This window comes from Odocoileus virginianus, chromosome 8 (assembly GCF_023699985.2).
Source record: "Odocoileus virginianus isolate 20LAN1187 ecotype Illinois chromosome 8, Ovbor_1.2, whole genome shotgun sequence".
Classification (NCBI taxonomy): Eukaryota; Metazoa; Chordata; class Mammalia; order Artiodactyla; family Cervidae; genus Odocoileus; species Odocoileus virginianus.
In genome coordinates this window covers 33,610,233-33,629,627 of record NC_069681.1, presented here as the reverse complement: position 1 = coordinate 33,629,627, position 19,395 = coordinate 33,610,233, and the positions used below count along the sequence as shown (strand labels likewise).

Genomic DNA, 19,395 nt, shown 5'->3' with positions numbered 1-19,395 from the left:
TTTGGGTAAAAGCATAACTACCACTTAATGCTATGCCCCAATCCCAAAGAGATGGAATATAAATTATATCAGACTTGACTTTGAGAAACATAACATTTAAAATTTCTCTAAATTGAGAGAACAATCAAATAAACTCTCAAGCAGTTTTGACTAAAGTTTTAGTTTTCAGAAATCTCATTTGAAGGTTTTCTTTTGGCAAGCAATGTAGTTCCTTTATGAATTATTGAACCATATCAATTGATACTTTTTTAACAGGGTAATTATAAGGCCAGATCCTGCCAGATGAGTTTAGTAGCAGCCTGGTTGTAAGTGAACATGTGCATAGTATCTAATGCCATGTAGGAAGTAACGCAGTTAGGGTCATGCCTAGTGGTAACTGCGAACAAAGCTTGATGTTTTCTGGTCTCATAGTGAGAGTTAACCATTTTTTATGTGTTTTTTCCCCTCTCTTTAGACTTTTGATAAAATTCTTATTGCTAATAGAGGAGAAATTGCATGTCGGGTGAGTGGAATTTTAATCTTATTTTTCATTTTACTCTGTGAATTTTACTATTAAATCCCTTTAAACATGAATTACTATTGTAGATAACATTAATGTATTTTAATATAGGTTATTAAAACTTGCAAGAAGATGGGCATTAAGACGGTTGCCATCCACAGTGATGTCGATGCTAGTTCTGTAAGTATATTTGCTTTGTTTGAGTTAGGATCTTATTTTGGATCAAATAGAAAAAAGTGAAAGATGTAGGGTTTTGTTGTTGTTGTTGGCCTGAAAAGGTACACAATTTAAAAAATACCTATTACTTACTCTTGTATTAAGCAAAATGGAAGCATCATAATATCTTCAATATGTGTCGTAACTATTTTATTTTCGAGGCTTTAAAAGCCTAGACTAGAATAAATAGTTTGTAGAGGGATTCTGGTCACCAGGTACATATAGGCAGAGCATGAGAAAGTTAAAAGAGCTAGCTATCAATGAAATGTTTACATAGTGCGGCCTTATGGGGGCACAGTTCCCCGCAGGCTAACTCTGTGTCACTGAGGGGAGGGACACTGTCTGAGCTTCCTAAATGCTGTGCCGTGTGCAGCTGGAAGCTTGATAAATGAATGGAAGACTGATGCTGATTGGACATGAGCAAAAGAAGGTGTAGCATAAAGTGGTGAATGGTAACTGATTTTATTAGAGGTTTTTTATCACAGCAGGCGTTTGTAGCAGTAGTAAACTACGAATGAGTAGAAAAAAATCCCGTGGGGAAAGTATATAAATTATTGGAATTGTATGGAATGAAATGTAAATAGTTGTACTTTGATAAGATACTGTTTTTCACTCTTTCACACTACTTTTGATAACAGGACCTATTGGTAATGTCAGCTTTTATCATATAGTAATTTAATGCAAAGAGTTTTCAGTCTTTGTGACTTTAAAATTTTATTCAGAAGTTCAGTTCAGTCGCTCAGTTGTGTCTGACTCTTTGTGACCCCATGAACCATAGCATGCCAGGCCTCCCTGTCCATCACGAACTCCCGGAGTCTACCCAAACCCATGTCCATTGAGTCAGTGATGCCATGCAACCATCTCATCTTCTGTCATCCCCTTCGCCTCCTGCCCTCAATCTTTCCCAGCATCAGGGTCTTTTCAAATGAGTCAGCTCTTCGCATCAGGTGGCCAAAGTATTGGAGTTTCAGCTTCAACATCAGTCCTTCCAATGAACACCCAGGACTGATCTCCTTTAGGATGGATGGTCGGATCTCCTTGCAGTCCAAGGGATTCTCAAGAGTCTTCTTCAGCACCACAGTTCAAAAGCATCAATTCTTTGGTGCTCAGCTTTCTTTATAGTCCAACTCTCACATCCATACATGACTACTGGAAAAACCACAGCCTTGACTGGACGGACCTTTGTTGACAAAGTAATGTCTCTGCGTTTTAATATGCTGTCTAGGTTGGTCATAACTTTCCTTCCAAGGAGTAAGCGTCTTTTAATTTCATGGCTGCAGTTACCATCTGTGGTGATTTTGGAGCCCCCCAAAATTAAGCCAACCGCTGTTTCCACTGTTCTCCCATCTATTTACCATGAAGTGATGGGACCGGATGCTGTGATCTTAGTTTTCTGAATGTTGAGCTTTAAGCCAACTTTTTCACTCTCCTCTTTCGCTTTCATCAAGAGGCTCTTTAGTTCTTCTTCACTTTCTGCCGTAAGGGTGGTATCATTTGCATATCTGAGGTTATTGATATTTCTCCCGACAATCTTGATTCCAGCTTATGCTTCTTCCAGCTCAGCATTTCTCATGATGTACTCTGCATATAAGTTAAATAAGCAGGGTGAAAATACACAGCCTTGACGTATTTCTTTTCCTGTTTGGAACCAGTCTGTTGTTCCATGTCCAGTTCTAACTGTTGCTTCCTGACCTGCATACAGGTTTCTCAAGAGGCAGGTCAGGTGGTCTGGTATTCCCATCTCTTTCAGAATTTCCCACAGTTTATTATGATCCACACAAAGGCTTTGGCATAATCAATAAAGCAGAAATAGATGTTCTTCTGGAACCCTCTTGCTTTTTCAATGATCCAGTGGATGTTGGCAATTTGATCTCTGGTTCCTCTGCCTTTTCTAAAACCAGCTTGAACATCTGGAAGTTCGTGGTTCACGTATTGCTGAAGCCTGGCTTGGAGAATTTTGAGCATTACTTTACGAGCATGTGAGATGAGTGGAATTGTGTGGTAGTTTGAGCATTCTTTGGCATTGCCTTTCTTTGGGATTGGAGTGAAAACTGACCTTCTCCAGTCCTTTGGCCACTGCTGAGTTTTCCAAATTTGCTGACATATTGAGTGCAGCACTTTCACAGCATCATCTTTCAGGATTTGAAATATTTCAACTGGAATTCCATCCCTTCCATTAGCTTTCATTTTGTCTTATCTTCCTTTTTTGGCCCCTGCATTTAAAATATTTATCTTTTGCTTAAAATAATTAAATCAAGCAATTAAAACTTGTTTTGCGTACATATTGTTTGATTTTTTTTTTTTGACTATTCATTTCTGGATTCTTTACTAATAATTTGTTTTAACTGATAGTTTCATTAGTTCATATCTTTACAATATATTCATGAAATAATGAGAAAACTGTTGCTTTAATGTCATTCTTGATTGGTAAACTAAGGCATTTACTAATAGTAAACTCCTCTAGAAAAAAGCTTGTGTTATCTTCAAGCTTGTAGTAGATTTAAAATTCATTCTTCTTGTTTAAAAAGTTTTTTAATTTAATTTTAATTGGGACACTTTTCTCATCTTGTTTTTATTTTCAGTGTATCTAGCTCAGGCCATGTTTTTATTCATGGATAAACTGAGAGAGAAAAGTGTCTGAATTGTGGCCAATCATTGTTTTTACTTCAAGCCTAACAGCAACCTTTCACTAATAATTTTCTTTTTCATATCATAGGATATCTATGCTGTGTTCTCCTGGAGGTGACTGTTGGCATGGATAGTCCAAAATTACTTATATTTTCACTCTGTCCTATTTATTTATATTTCAATATTGGTGTTCCAGAATAGTCTGCTTGTGTAAGCTGTTACCTCAAAGAACATGAGTACTTTGCTCACTCATACATTCCTAGCTTTGTGGACACTTTCTAGACTTTGGCAAAACTGCTTTCAAAAGAGTTGGTGTGAGTTTTAAGTCTTTGACATTTATCCTTCCTGAAGCAGAGGTGGTAGTTTTTATATTTTAAAAACTTCTTTAGCTACTTTTTTTTTTTAACCAAAGATTATGATACATAGTTTAGAATAAGACTTGCCAGGCTTCCCAATGGGAAGCAAGCAATGCCTGCTCAAGTCAAAACTTCCTCTTAATATGACCTTCTGTAGGTCAGTTTCTGGAAGGATACTATAAGTAAGAACAGGATGATAATAATGATGGTTAGAATGCTCAGAGCTTGATTTAAGCCTTAGCAATAGGGCCACATCTGCTGCTTGGTCTCTGCTTCAGCCTCGAGAAAGACAAAGAAGTGAATTCGTCTAACAGCATATTTTGCTTTTTTAACACTTTAACAAAGGTTAGCATATCTAACCATATCTAACCAGCTTTACAATGTTGATATTATGAATGAGGCATGCTATTCAGATGTATTATAAATGTTTCAGTATTTATTTTCAAGAGGTCAGCATTTTAAATATTACTTGGAGTGAAAGAATCTTACATGCTTCATGGCCTAACCACTGGACCACCAGGGAATTCCCTGCTTGATTTTTGTTTTGTGTTTTTTTCTTGCGTATCTGAGTCATTCCATGTCTTAGTTATAGCCTAACTTAGTTTTAAAGTTTCTATCATACTATTTCAAGTTCCTGCTTACCTATTTCTATTTCTCACTCTTCCTGTCAATGGATTATTTCCTCATGCATGTAGATTTTGTTTTGTGATACCATATTTGGTATCTTTAATGTTGAATTCTGCAAGAACAGACTCTACAATCATCTGGTTGTAGATGTAATCCTGTTGGGTGGTGGTTCTACTGGCTTCTGCCAGTCACTTTAGGGTGTCACTGACTAATTTTTATATTCATTTCTTGTCATGAAGGCTGCTGAATTATTAGGATGGGCAAAGCAAGATGAAACCACAGACATGCACACACACACACACACACTCTCCCACATCCCTCCTTCTGTTACATAGGCTCATGATTTCTGATTTCCTGAGGAGACTTTTTCCTTAACCTTGAAGCACAGCTGATAAGTATTTGTCTACTCCCTACTTAAGAGATTATTTATTCATTCCCCCACCCCCTGGCCCCCCTTCACTGAGGACGCAGTCTTTGAGCAGCGAGGCCTTACGTAGGAGTTTTCCTTCAAATCTTCAGCTCACACACGGTTCCTTTCTCTGAGAGCTAAAACTCAAATTCTCTAGGTTACCCAGATCCCTGCTTACATTCTCCAAGATTAGTGGTGTTGGCTCTAGTGGATACTGTCTGACGTTTAGCTGCTGCTTTGTTTTTGATCCCTAGAGATTGCTTGTGGTTTCTTACAAGCCAGACTGGTCATTTAAACGAAATTTGTTATATTTAATCTAGAATTTTTAGATGCTTCTAGGGAGGGTTTGTTGGAGAAGGCAATGGCAGCCCACTCCAGGACTCTTGCCTGGAGAACCCCAGGGATGGAGGAGCCTGGTGGGCTGCCGTCCGTGGGGTGGCAAAGAGTCGGACTCATCTGGTGCCTTCACTTTTACTTTTCACTTTCATGCTTTGGAGAAGGAAATGGCAACCCACTCCAGCGTTCTTGCCTGGAGAATCCCAGGGACACGGCAGCCTGGTAGGCTGACGTCTGTGGGGTCGCACCGAGTTGGACATGACTGAAGTGACTTAGCAGCAGCAGCAGCAGGAAGGGTTTGTGGTTTTTCTATCTAGTCTGCTTGTTATTGGATTATCTTAAAATAGTATGCTATCCTGTTCCTCTGTTGAGGACATTCTCTTGCTTTCTTTGAGAAGACTGACCCAGAGTAGTCTCAGAGTCAGGCATCACCCAGGAGAACAGTTTGTAAGTACTGGTGAGATTAGTGCAACCGCATCCAGGGATGAGGCCAGAGTCAACAACAGTGTAAACTCCTCCAGTGGGAAATGGTCAGGACCAGAGAGAGCAAAATAGGGGTTAAGCCTCTTATCAAGTCGTGAATTGTCTTTTCTGTGTCATTCTCCAGGCCCTTATTATTCTTTGAAAAGATTTGTGGAGAATGGTTTATGAGTGGAAAATGGTCCCAGTGGAACATTGTTATCCTGCTGGTATTTTGATAGGCATTGTGTGGTATCTGTAGATCAATTTGAGGAAGTATCTTTATCTCAACATTTTAAAGTCCTCCTATACGTGAGCATGGACATTCCATCTGATGTTGTTCCACTTACTTACATTGCTTTAATCTTTCAACAGTTTTGTAGTTTTCAGAGAGTGATTTTCACTTACTTTGCTGTATTTATTCCTAAGTATTTTAGTATTACTTCTGATCTATGAGAATGCAATTTCTTCTTCTTTTCTCTCTTTTTTTTTGATTGCACTGCATGCCTTGCAGGATCTTAGTTCCCTAGATTGAACCTGTGGCCCCCGTATTGGAAGTGCAGTATTGTAACCACTGGACTGTCAGGGAAGCCCCTAGAATTGCAATTTCTTAATTTCAGCTTTTGTTTTAATTGTAGGTGTATAGGAATACAGTTAATTTTCATATAGTGATTTGGGTCCTGCAACCTTGCTAAACTTCTTTATTATTTCTAATAGTTAAAAAATAGATTTCTTAGGGTTAGAAGATCTTAGAAGATTTTGTCATGTATATATATAGAGAGATTTACTTCTTTCTTTTCTAACTGGATGCTTTTTATTTTATAGTCTTGCCTAATTTCCCTAGCTTTAACTTTCAGAATTATTGAAAAGTGGTGGTGAGAGCAGGTACTCTATTTTCCCCCTAAAGTAAGGAACAAAACATTCAGTACTCCATAACTAAGTTTGATTTAGGCTCTGGGATTTTCATCAAATCCCACTATTAGGTTGAGGAAGTGCCCTGCTGTTGCTAGTTTGTTGAGTTTTTATCATGATTAGGTGTTTGATTTTGGTCAAATGTGTTCACTGTGTCTACCGAGATGATAATGTGGTTTTTATCCTTTATTCCATTGACGTGGTATATTACATTAATTAATTAATTTTTGGATGTTTAGCCTTACATTCCTGGGATAAATCACACTTGGCCACAATGTATATAGTCCTTTGTATATATTGCTGCAGTCAGTTTGCTGGTGTTTTGTAGAGGATTTTTCATCTGTATTTGTGAGAGATACTGGTCTAAACTTTTCATTTGATGTCTTTGTTTTGGTATCAGAGTTATTCTGGCTTCATGTTACACTATGGGACTGTTTCCTCATCTTCCATTGTTTTGGAAGTTTATGAGTTCTCATTAATTATTCCTTTAATGTTTGGTGGAATTCACCAGTGAAGCCATCTGGATCCGAGCTTTTCTCTGTGGGAAGTTTTTTTTTTTTTTTAACATTAAGAAAAGTTTATTTACTTGCCCGCAGCAGTCTTAGTTGCAGCTCGCGGGATCGTCAGTCTTTATTGTAGCATGTGGGATCCTTCGTTGCGGCTTGCAAACACTTAGTTGTGGCATGTGGGATTTAGTACTGTGACCAGGGATCAAATCTGGGCGCCCTGCATTGATTGGGAGGATGGCGTCTTAGCCACTGGACTCTCAGGGAAGTCGCCGTGAGTAGTTTTTTGATTACTAATTCCGTCTCTTGATTTCCTGTTTCTTCTTGAGTTAGTGTCTATAGTTTGTTTCTTTCTAGGGAAGACTTTTCATCGTAAGTTATCTAGTTTATTGTTAAATGATTGTTTGTAGTATTTCTTTATTGTTTTTATTTCTGTAAGGCCAGTGGTAATGTCTCTTCCTTTCCTGTGCTGTGCTCTGCTTATTAGTCACTCACGTCTCTTTGCAACCCCACAGATTGTAGCCCGCCAGGTTCCTCTGTCCGTGGGGATTCTCCAGGCAAGAAGATTGGACTGGGTTTGCCATGCTCTCCTCCAGGGGATCGTCCCAACCCTGGGATTGAACCCAGGTCTCCCGAATTGCAGGTGGATTCTTTACCATCTGAGCCACCAGGGAAACCCTTTGAAATTTTAGTTGTTTGAATTTTTTCATTTTTTTCTTGGTCAATTTAACCGAAGATTTTCAGTTTCATTGACCTTTTCAAAGAACCAACTTTTGGTTTCATTGATTTCTCTCCTTTTAAACTCTCTACTTTTTTTATATTTACATTAGTTTTTGTTTCCTTTATTCTGCTTGCTCTGGGTTTAGTTTGCTCTTTTAAAAACGTTTCTTAAGGTAGAATACTAGGTTGTTTTGAGGTCTTTTTAATACAGGTGTTTCACCATACATTTTTCTCTTACTGTTTTAGCTGCATCCCGTGTTTTGACATTTTGTATTTTCATTTTTATTCCTGGTATTTTCTGTTTGCCCTGGTAATTTTTTCTTTGTCCCACTTATTATTTAGGGATTTGTTGTATAATTCACATACTTGTGAGTTTCCCAAATTTCTTTCTGTTACTGATTTCTAATTTCCTTCAGCTTTTGTCAGAGAATGTGTTTTTTCTTTTTCTATCCTTTGAAAGTTTTTGATGTTTGTTTTATGAACTAGCACATGAACTATTCTGGAGAATGTTTCATGTGAATTTAAGATTATATTCTGCTGTTGCTGGGTGGAGTGTTCTATAGATGTATTTTAGGACTGGTTGGTTCATAAAGATATTTAAGTCATCTATCCTGGCTAATTGCCTGGTGGTTTAATACATTACTGAAAGTGGAGTTAAACATGCTTTTGAAAGCCTTTAAAATTACTGAGTATTTTGTTTTGCTCAGTTTATAAAACTGGTGACAAGTAATTACGTATAGGCCCACATCCCTGTGCTTGAAAACACCTGAGTAAGGTAGAAAATGACTAAAGAACTCTGAGTGTCTAGGTCTAGAGACTGTCACAAGGAATCTTTGCAGTTTTCAGGAAGCAAGAAATTTTGATGCTATTTAAATTGCTCTAGACTTAGAGAAAGAAAAATAGATTTCCATTTCTTTTTTCTGAAACCAGCCTAGTCACTTGGAAATCAAAATCTGGGCAAAGATAGTAAGCAGAAAATAAAATTACAATGATTTATGTATATTGATAGAAAAATCCTAAGTAATAGGAACTAGAATAAAGTTTATTTAAATAAAATGCTGCAGTCATGCAGAGTGTATTCATGACATTTCAATATGGTTTTATTTATTTTTTTAATACAGTTTTAATATTAGACACTATTAATTGAATATACTAATAGGTTAGTGGAGGAAAACTCTATGATCACCTTGATAGAAGCCTAAATGTCATTTAAAAGAAATTCAGTGTCTTCCTCTTGTAAAATCCTTAGTAAGACAGGATCAGATAACTACTTCTGTCCCAAAATAAAAATTAAGTCATACCTTATAGGAAGCATTCTCATACAAGTCTGGATGAAGACCCATGCCTTTACTATCACCACTGATATTTAGTAGCATCCAAGAAGTACTTGCCAATGCAGTTAGGCGAGAGTTACAAAATGGTGAACAGGAAAGGCAGAAATAATAAGATGGTACTGAGTTTCCAGTTACACCGGCAACTGAATAAACCTTTAGAAACAGTGAGGAAAGCCTCTATGATAGTTAATAAATACAAATATCTATAGATTTCCTAAACATTAACAAGGTAGAAATACAACTTAAAAAAAGTTTAACCTGATGGAAATAGTGCCGAAGATAAAACACTTTACGATATGAATTTAAAGTGAATTTGTATGACTTACATGAGGACTTCTTTTTTTATGGGGAAGCAATATTGTAAATGCTACTTATTTCTAGATCTGTGTTTTTGTATTAAATCCTAATAAATCTAATAATGTAATGGGGAAGGGGAATTGACAAAAAGTATGCAAGAATAGCCTAGGAAATTTTGAGGAAAATCGAAGAGGTAACTGTACTAACAGATATTAAAAAATTCTGGGGACTCCCTGGCAGTCCAAGAGTTAAGACTCTAGACTTCCTTTGTAGGGAGTGTGGATTCAGCCCTTGGTCAGGGAACTAAGATCCCACATGCCCTGTGGTGTAGCAAAAAAAAAAAAAAAAAGTAATACCTTATAAAGTGGAAATTATTAGGACCATTACATAAAATTCTGGAGCCAGAAGACACAGATTTATGGAATAAATTCATTTGATTTTAGGCAGAGGGCTGATGTGGGAGATTTTATTTGTTTGAGGACCTTAATAATATAATATTGATGTGAAAGGCAAAAGTGGATTGTAGGGTTTTATGCCTAATGTACTATGATTTGAGGTAGCCCCAGAGAAGTTAAGAAATAATAAGTAATGAGAACTCTGATAGTTTTGGTGACTAAGGCTTTTTAAATGGGAAGTCAGATCTCGCTTCATTAGTTTGGTGAATGGTGGGAACAAATAATTATGAGAATTTAGAGATTGTTGTGTTTGTACTTCTCAAAATGCATGTTAGATAATTTACTTTTATGATAATTATGTATGTATGTGTGTTTTCAGGTGAAAAGACTAGTAAACCTTCCCCTAAGAAACAGCAGAATATTGTTATATTTGTTTTAAACATGAAGTTAGGGCTGTGAGTTTTTGTTTTTAAATGGGGTTAAATGGCTCTGTACTTCAACCTTTGACTGTATTTCCTATCTAGATTCCTAAATTGAACTTACCAATATTTTGTTGCTTTGTCTGTGTATTGTAACATTGGACTTAAATGAGAAATACCTGATATTTATTGCATTAACACCAAAACGTAAAATCAGGGAAGGAGTCATTATGACTCATGTTGGCCAGGCAGCCTGCTGTTTGAACTGTGGTTCCTGGTGAGTATTGTAGTCCTACTCTTAGGATTCAGTAATGAGATTGAGTGGGGTGCCCCTGTGAGTGCTCTGGGGTGATTGACAGTAAGGTGGGGGGAATCATCACTTAGCATGCCTACCCTTGGTATTATTTCCCTGCTGTCTGGGGAGGTACTGAGGACAAATAGGACTTCGTGATGTCTGTGTAATTAGTGTATGTTGGTTCCAGCTGAACAAACTGGAGGGTAATGATCAGGTAAATGGAGATGGAATATATCAATGCAGGCTAAGGTGTAAAAGACGTTAGAAAAAACCTTTAAAAAATGTTATGGGTTGGTTAGAATGTTTTATATCTTTTCATATATATATATATGTATATATATCTTTTAATAAACCTGAATCTGTTAGTATTTTTGTTCTAGTATCTTTTCTCCTATGTAAACATAAAGAGTTGAAAGCAATTTAAGTGTCAAAACCTCAAGCATTTTTACCTTTTCTGTTTACTTCATTTACTTTTCAGGATATTTTGCAACCTTTCTTTCTTTGGAAGGGAGTTAAAGTTCTTAATTAAAAAAAATTTTTTTTTTAACAAAATCTTTTAATGGTTTTATTTGTAGCTAGTGTCATTATTAATCTTCAGATAGGAATCAGTGACTAGAGTCAGACTTGTAAAGCTTTTTGGGGATGGTAACTGAGATATCAGATGACCTTTTATTATGTGTATGTGTGTAGTTAAAATGGTGTATCTAACATTTTCTTCTGTTGTTTTACTAGTACAGAATATTTTAATATAGTGACCACCATAGTCCATGTTTCCCAGTTGGTGTTAATTAGGTCAGAAACCTTTCCAGTCTTTTAGATTGCAATAGAAAATCTATAGGATTCTTAATTCATTCTTCAAAAAATGTTTATAGTTGTCATTGTTCAGGGTGAAGTTTTCTTATCAGCAATGTAGAGTTACATGGCAAAGCCTCTGATCGTGACTGTAATACTGCGTTTAATGGGAAGGAAGGAATTGGTTTCATTAATATGATTATGGACCTTGGAGTTCTGGTAATTAGGCAATTAAAGGGTTTTTGAATGGCATACTCTAAAACTTGATAATGCTCACTTTTCTTAAACTTAACTTTCAGTAACCTTTTTGGATTAAGAATACAGTGTATCTATGTATGCATATTTAAAACACTAGACGTTTCAGTGAAGAACAGGTTATTCAGAAGGAATTATTTAAGATGTTTAGACATTACTTTTCCCATCCTTTTTCTTTTATTGTCTTTGAAAAAACATATTTTGCAGAGACATTATACTATATCAGTTTAAACTGTTTTGATTATCTTTGTCTTGACTAAATTACTTTCTCTACATATTTTTTTTGGAAAATGGAATAGGTTAGGATTCCTGGTAGGAATTTGTTCACATTAATATGGCTCATCAGGGACATTATATTTAATTGGAGATCCTGCAGAATAGTAGCAGGAGGCTGAAGAGAATTATTTAGCATTAGCAATGGCTCGTTTGGGAGTTACGCACTAATCAAGGAGCTTGAGTGTTAGCAGTGGGGATGATGGGAATTATGACGATTATGACATGTAAGCGTGTCTGTGTGCAAAGTGGACAGGCAATGAGTTAATCAAGAAGTATATTAAATGGCTCCCATGCTGATTCATTATTATCTACCATAGTGCCTGTCAGGTTGTGTATTTAAAAAATACAATTATGGCTGAATTCAATATGTATAAATTTAACCACCATTTTTTGCTTTTCTGTAAAATAACCTCAAATTACCTAATACTACATATAAAAATAGAGAAATGTATCAACCCCACTGACTATGTGATTTGTGTGTTAAAATACATTATCTCATTTTCTTTTTAGCACTTTAAAGTGAACCTTTAATTTCAGATTCATTTAAATTTTTTGTTTGTTTTGCCTTTTCATGTGTTTGTTGTAAATACTCTTTGTCTTAGTTTCTACTGCATGAAGGGTTTAAGTTCAAAAACAAATTTTATATATCTTTATCTTTCAGGATGAAAAAATAATTTCATTATTTCAGAAAGACATTAATATGTAACACATGAAGCTAATCATTAGACATAAGACAAATCAAAGCATCATTCTTTTCCACCATCACAATGCTGCAAAGTCAGGGGGTGGGCAAGGTGGTGGTAGGAATTGCCTTTGCCCTAGTGGGTGGCCTCTTTGTGGCAGGTAGACCCATTCTGTGCCCAGCATGTTTAGAGCCATCTGTTGTGAAACGACTGGTTAGAAGTGCTAGAAATGTACATATTTTGGGGAAATGGAACTAATAAATTGAATTCCTTTTAGAAAATAAATTGAAATGCAGTATAAATCCACGAGCAGACTGGATTATATCAACAGGCAAATTTATAGAGTTCCTATACACGGTTCTTTTTTTTTTTACTGTAAGCACTGCCAAATTTAATAAAACTTTCTACCGAACTGTGACCCTCATGTATTAACTTAATTAAAGCAGTATTATGGGTACTACTCAAAGTGTTAACCTGTGGGTGGTGGTTATTGAAATTCATTATCTGTGGAGCCAGTATTAGTGGTCAGCTCTATCAGAAGTGAAATCTGCAACCCGGACCCTCCCTTGGGTGCTGGGAGCTCAGCAGGTTATATCATCAAAACCTGTCAAAGCTTCTTAAAAGACTGATAGTTTAAGCCCTGTGGAGTTAAGCATAAACCAATCATTCCAGTAAGGAAGGACTGTGACTATTTAGCAGCAAGGCAAAAATTATATTTGGACAGGGGCAAAAAAAATAGGATTGATATTAGTATCTTTATGTATGAATTATTATATTCATATGTTTGTATAGTTGCTATTTAACCTTAATAAGAACATTTCAGTTCTTAATCTTTGGAAAGTGAATTGTGACAATTTTCCTTTCCAAAATTAAAAAGTGTCCTAAGTCCTTAATTTTTGTTAATAAGACCTTTATTCCTTCGCTGATACTAAGAGTTTAGTTTAGGAACAAAGCGCAGTGAAATACTAAGCTTACCTTTTGTTTTTGTATATCTGAAAATTCCTGGTGACTTTAAACAGTATGGTCTGAAAAAGAATATTATGTGTTTAGATGTAGATTAGTACCTGATGGTATGAAAAAAATTACCTGATTGTAGATTTAGTTTTCTTCAGACGTCTATTTACATAGATTTAGAAGTTCTATAGTCTTACTGAAAAAACATACAAAAAAAGATTTGAATATACAGCTTACCTTTATAAATACAGTATTTTTGATATTGCCACATTTATAACACTTTGACTTAACTCATTTCTGTTATAGTCTCATTCATTTAAGACTTCTTAGTAGATGGAAAGATATGATCATTCTAAGAACTATTAATAAGTGTCACTTATTGAATATCTGCAGTTTCCTAGAGAATCAGTGATTATGTAAGGGAAGTATTATTGTCATCATTTTAAGTTGAGAAAATTGGGGCTTCAGGATGCAAACTAGGTTGTCAAAGATGGCTTAGCTAGGCCACGCAGTGGAGCTGAAGTTCTACTTTTGTGTCTCCAACTTGTCCTGTTTCCATTGTAGCATACTGCTTCCCATGCTACGTATGTGGAGAAGTCCCCTTTCTCCTTCAAAGAGAGTCAGGTTCCTTAGGGTTAGATGCTATGCTAGGTGCTGCTGCAGGCCTGTGGTGGGCCAGAGGCTCTGCTGGTGACGAAGATTAGCATAGTGACTAGGAGAAAACTGATTTTTGCTCTCATGGCACTTGAGTCTAGTGGTGGAGATAGATATAAAATAAGAAAACATGCAAACAAATAATTACAAATTGTGGTAAGTGTGATGAAGGAAACAGACCAGTTGCTGAGAGAGAATAGTGGTGATCAGGGAAATTCTTTAAAAGGTAAGATGAGACCTGATAGATGAGAGTCAGCTAGGCAGATGGGGCAGCATGTGCAAAGGTCCCGAGCCAGCTCAGTAGATTGGTTCCTCATATGTAAATCAGCACTGCTTAGCCGGTGTAGGCATTTCATTTACTTGCTAGCTCTCGATCTCAAGCAGTAGCCAGTGGCTTGACCCTTCTTCTGACAGCTTCTTTTACTGTTTGCTGCTCCTCTTGCTTGATTGTCATACTGGCAGCTGCCAATTTGGAGTAGCGAAGGGAGGAGTCCAGGAAGCATCTTCAGGAAGATATAAGGCTGTCATGAGTGGCAATAGATTTATGTCTGATGTATCAATTTACTTGAGTTGAAGCCTAGCCTAAGGAAGAGAGGCTCCAATTCAGGTAAAATCCTATTATTGCCATCTTTGCTCATGCATCCATTCAATGTGTTGATGTAGAGCACTGTCAAGGTACTGGGAGTGGGATGTGGTCTCTCAGTGGAGGCTTGTAGGCTTGGGACAAAAGGCAGGAACCTTGTCTTTCTATGAGGGAGACAGTCCAGGTAAAACTGATACAGATAGTATTTTTAAATGTCTTGTTTTATAAACATAAAATGTTTATAAAATGTGCCTTCCAGGTCTTCCTGCAAATTAATCATATATTAGTTTACTTTCCAGGTCTATAATGTGTCCCCCAAATTGATACTAGATATTTTAGTGCAAAGGAGTTTATAATTAAATACAGTAGAGTAACTTCAGTGAGCTATGCCAATTAAGTGTTATAGATCCCTAGGCTATGTTGATGAAACTCAGCAGGAATGCTCTGTGTAGGAGAAAATAGTTGCAAAACCACACAAACCTATTTGTGAAGAGTTTAATTTTTCCTCTTGGTAAATGCTTCCACATATACTTTATTTTTTCTAAGTACTTATTTTAAAGTGCAGTTTTAGGTTCACAGCAAAATTGAGAGGAAGTATAGAGTCTTCTCATATACACCCCTCCCTCCACACATCCATGGCCTCCCCATTATCAACATCTAGCATCAGAACGGAGCATATGTTGCAAATGATGAGCTTACATTGACATATAATTTACCCAAAATCCATAGTTTACATTTGAGTTCACTCTTGCTGTTGTATGTTCTGTTGTTGTTCAGTTGCTCAGTCGTGTCTGATTCTTTGTGATCCCATGGACTGTAGCACTCTAGGCTTCCTTGTCCTTCACCATCTCCCAGAGCTTGCTGACACTCATGTCCATTGAGTTAGTGATGCCATCCAACCATCTCACCCTCTGTCATCCCCTTCTCCTCCTGCCTTCAGTCTTTGCCAGCATTAGGGTCTTTTCTAATGAGTCAGCTTTTTGTATCAGGTAACTGAAGTATTGGAGCTTCAACATCAGTGCTTTCAATGAATATTCAGGATTGATTTCCTTTTGGATTGACTGGTTTGATCTCTTTGCTGTCCAAGGGATTCTCAAGTCTTCTCCAGCTCCACAGTTCAAAAGTATCAACTCTTCAGTGCTCAGCCTTTTCTATGGTCAAACTCTCACATCTGTACATGACTACTGGAAAAAAAAGTGATCAGTGCAAAGAAATAGAGGGAAACAATAGAATGGGAAAGACTAGAGATCTCTTCAAGAAAATTAGAGATACAAAGGGAACATTTCACAGAAAGATGGGCACAGTAAAGGACAGAAATGGTGTGGACCTAACGGAAGCAGATGATATTAAGAAGAGGTGGCAAGAATACACTGAAGAACTATACAAAAAAGATCTTCATGACCCAGATAACCATGATGGTGTGATCACTCACCTAGAGTCAGACATTCTGGAATGCAAAGTCAAGTGGGCCTTAGGAAGCATCACATGAACAAAGCTGGTGGAGGTAATGAAATTCCAGTTGAGCTATTTCAAATCCTAAAAGATGGTGCTGTGAAAGTGCTTCACTCAATATGTCAGCCAATTTGGAAAACTCAGCAGTGGCCACAGGACTGGAAAAGGTCCGTTTTCATTCCAGTCCCAAAGAAAGGCAATGCCAAAGAATGTTCAAACTACCACACAATTGCCCTCATCTCACATGCTAGTAAAGTAATGCTCAGTATTCTCCAAGCCAGTCTTCAGCAGTATATGAACTGTGAACTTCCAGATGTTCAAGATGGACTTAGAAAAGGCAGAGGAACCAGAGATCAAATTGCCAAGATGCATTGGATCATTGAAAAAGAAAGAGAATCCCAGAAAATATCTACTTCTGCTTTACTGATTATGCCAAATCCTTTGACTGTATGGATCATAGCAAACTATGGAAAATTCTGAGAGATGGCAATACCAGATCACCTGGCCTGCCTCCTGAGAAATCTGTATGCAGGTCAAGAAGCAACAGTTAAAACTGGACACGGAACAACAGACTAGTTCCAAATAGGGAAAGGAGTACGTCAAGGCTGTATATTGTCACCTTGCTTATTTAACTTATATGCAGAGTACATCATGAGAAATGCTGGACTGGATGAAGCATAAGCTGGAATCAAGATTGCCGGGAGAAATATCAATAACCTCAGATATGCAGATGACACTACCCTTATGGCAGAAAGTGAAGAACTAAAGAGCCTCTTGATGAAAGTGAAAGAGGAGAGTGAAGAAGTTGGCTTACAACTCAGTGTTCAGAAAACGAAGATCATGGCATCTGGTCCCATCACTTCATGGCAAACAGATGGGAAAATAGTGACAGACTTTATTTTTGGGGCTCCAAAATCACTGTAGATGTCAACTGCAGCCTTGAAATTAAAAGATGCTGCTCCTTGGAAGAAAAGTTATGCCCAACCTAGACAGCATATTAAAAAGCAGGAACATTGCTTTGCCAACAAAGGTTCATCCAGTCAAGGCTATGGTTTTTCCAGTGGTCATGTATGGATGTGAGAGTTGGACTATAAAGAAAGCTGAGCACCAAAGAATTGATGCTTTTGAACTGTGGTGTTGGAGAAGACTCTTGAGAGTCCCTTGGACAGCAAGGCGATCCAACCAGTCCATCCTAAAGGTAATCAGTCCTGAATCTTCATTGGAAGGACTGCTGCTGAAGCTGAAGCTCTAATACTTTGGCCACCTGATGGGAAGAACTGACTCATTGGAAAAGACCCTGATGCTGGGAAAGATTGAAGGTGGGAGGAGAAGGGGATGACAGAGGATGAGATGGTTGGATGACATTACTGATTCAATGGACATGAGGTTGAGTCAGCTCTGGGAGCTGGTGATGGACAGGGAGGCCTGGCGTTTCAGAGAGTCTGTCACGTCTGAGTGACTGAACTGAACTGATAATGACATGTAGGCTTCTCAGGTGGTACTGTTGGTGAAGAACTCACCTGCCAATGTAGGAGATGTGAGACGTAAGAGATGGGGATTCAGTCCCTGTGTCGGGAAGATCCCCTGGAGGAGGGCATGGCAACTCCTTTCAGTATTCTTGCCTGGAGAAATCCCATGGACAAAATAGCCTGCAGGGCTGTAGTCCATAGGGTCGAAGAGAGTAGGCCACAACAGAAGCAACTTAGCATACATGCATAATGACATTTATCTGTCATTTCTGTATAATATAGTGTATTTCCACTCCTGTAAAAATCCTCTGTGCTCTGTCTGGTCATTTCCTGCCTTCCATGACAACCACTGGCTTTTTTATGATCTCCATGGTTTTCCCATTTCCAGAATATCATATAATTGAAATCATACAGTATATAGCCTTTTCAGATTAGCTTCTTTTACTTAGTAGTATGAATTTAAGTTTTCTCTACGTCTTTTCATAGTTTGATAGCTCATTTTTTTTTAGTGCTGAGCAGTGATTCTGTTGTTTAGATTACTACAGTTTATTTAGTCATTCACCTACTGAAGGATATCTCGTTTGCTTTTGGTAGTTATGAATAAAGCTCTTATAAACTTCTCTGTGTAGACATGGGAGTGTGATTGCCAGATCATATGGTATAAACATGTTTAATTTTGTAACAAATCACCAGACTGTCTTCCTAAGTATCTGTACCATTTTGCATTCTCAGCAGTGAATGAATGAGAGTTCTTGTTGTTCCTGTCTTTATCAGCCTTTGATGTTGTCATCAGTGTTCTGGATTTTGGTCAGTCTAATAGATGTGTGGAGGTACCTTGCTGCTTTAATTGGCATTTTCTTGATATGTGATGTGGAGCATCTTTCTAAATGCTTATTTGCCATCTGTATATCTTCTTTGGTTAGGTGTCTAAGGTCTTGGGCTTGTTTTTTAGTTGAGTTTTTTTTTATTGGCAAGTTTTAGTTCTTCGTATATTTTGGATAATAGTCCTTTACCAGATATCTCTCGCGTATATTTTCTCTTAGTCTGTGGCTTGTCTTCTAGTTCTCTTGACATTTTCTTTTGCAGAGAAGTTTTTAATTTTAATGAAGTCTAGCTGCTTCTTTCTTTCATAGACTGTGCCTTTGATAGTATTTATCTACTATAGAATGTTATTGCCATACTCCAGGTCATTTCGGTTTTCTCCTTTGATGTCTTCTAGAAGTTTACAGTCTTATGTTTTAACTGCTCTTTCTTCTGTGCTCATTTTGCGCTAATATTTGTAAAGGCTATAGGGTCTATGTCTAGATTATTATTTTTTTGCATGTGGATGTTGAGTTATTCCAGGACCGTTGGTTGAAAAGGCCTTCTTTGCTCCATTGTATTGCTGTTTTTCTTTTGTCAGAGATCAGTGAGGTATATTTCTTGACTCTCAATTCAGTTGCTTTGATCTGTTTGACTGTTCTTTTGCCAATACCACACTGACTTGCTTACTGTAGCTTTATCATAAGTCTTGATGTTGAATGTTAATACTCCATTTGTTTTTCTTCAATATCATGTTGGCTATGTGGTCTTTTGTCTCTCTTATAAATTTGAGAATAGGTTTATCAATACCCACGGAATAATTGTGGGATTTTGGTGGGATTTTGAATGCACTGAATGTATAGATCAAATTGGGAAGAACTAACATTTTGACAACATTGAGTCTTTCTATCCATGGAGATAGAAACTCTCTCCATTTATTTAGTTCTTTGATTTCATCAGAGTTTTGTAATATTCCTCATATAGATCTTGTACATATTTTATTAGACCTATTCCTGAGTAATTCATTTTTGGGGATGTTCATGTAAATGTTATTGTTTTTCAGATTTC

The 19,395-nt window shown here is 37.1% G+C and overlaps 1 protein-coding gene across 1 annotated transcript in view; it reads left to right on the top strand.

Moving 5' to 3' along the window:
• The window catches only part of PCCA (propionyl-CoA carboxylase subunit alpha), a 337,509-nt gene that overhangs the window by 13,587 nt on the left and 304,527 nt on the right, over nt 1-19,395 (top strand). The window contains exons 3-4 of the mRNA XM_020898588.2: nt 455-502; nt 611-679. Of these exons, the coding sequence (XP_020754247.1) occupies nt 455-502; nt 611-679 (117 nt within the window). The remainder of the gene's footprint in view (nt 1-454; nt 503-610; nt 680-19,395) is intronic.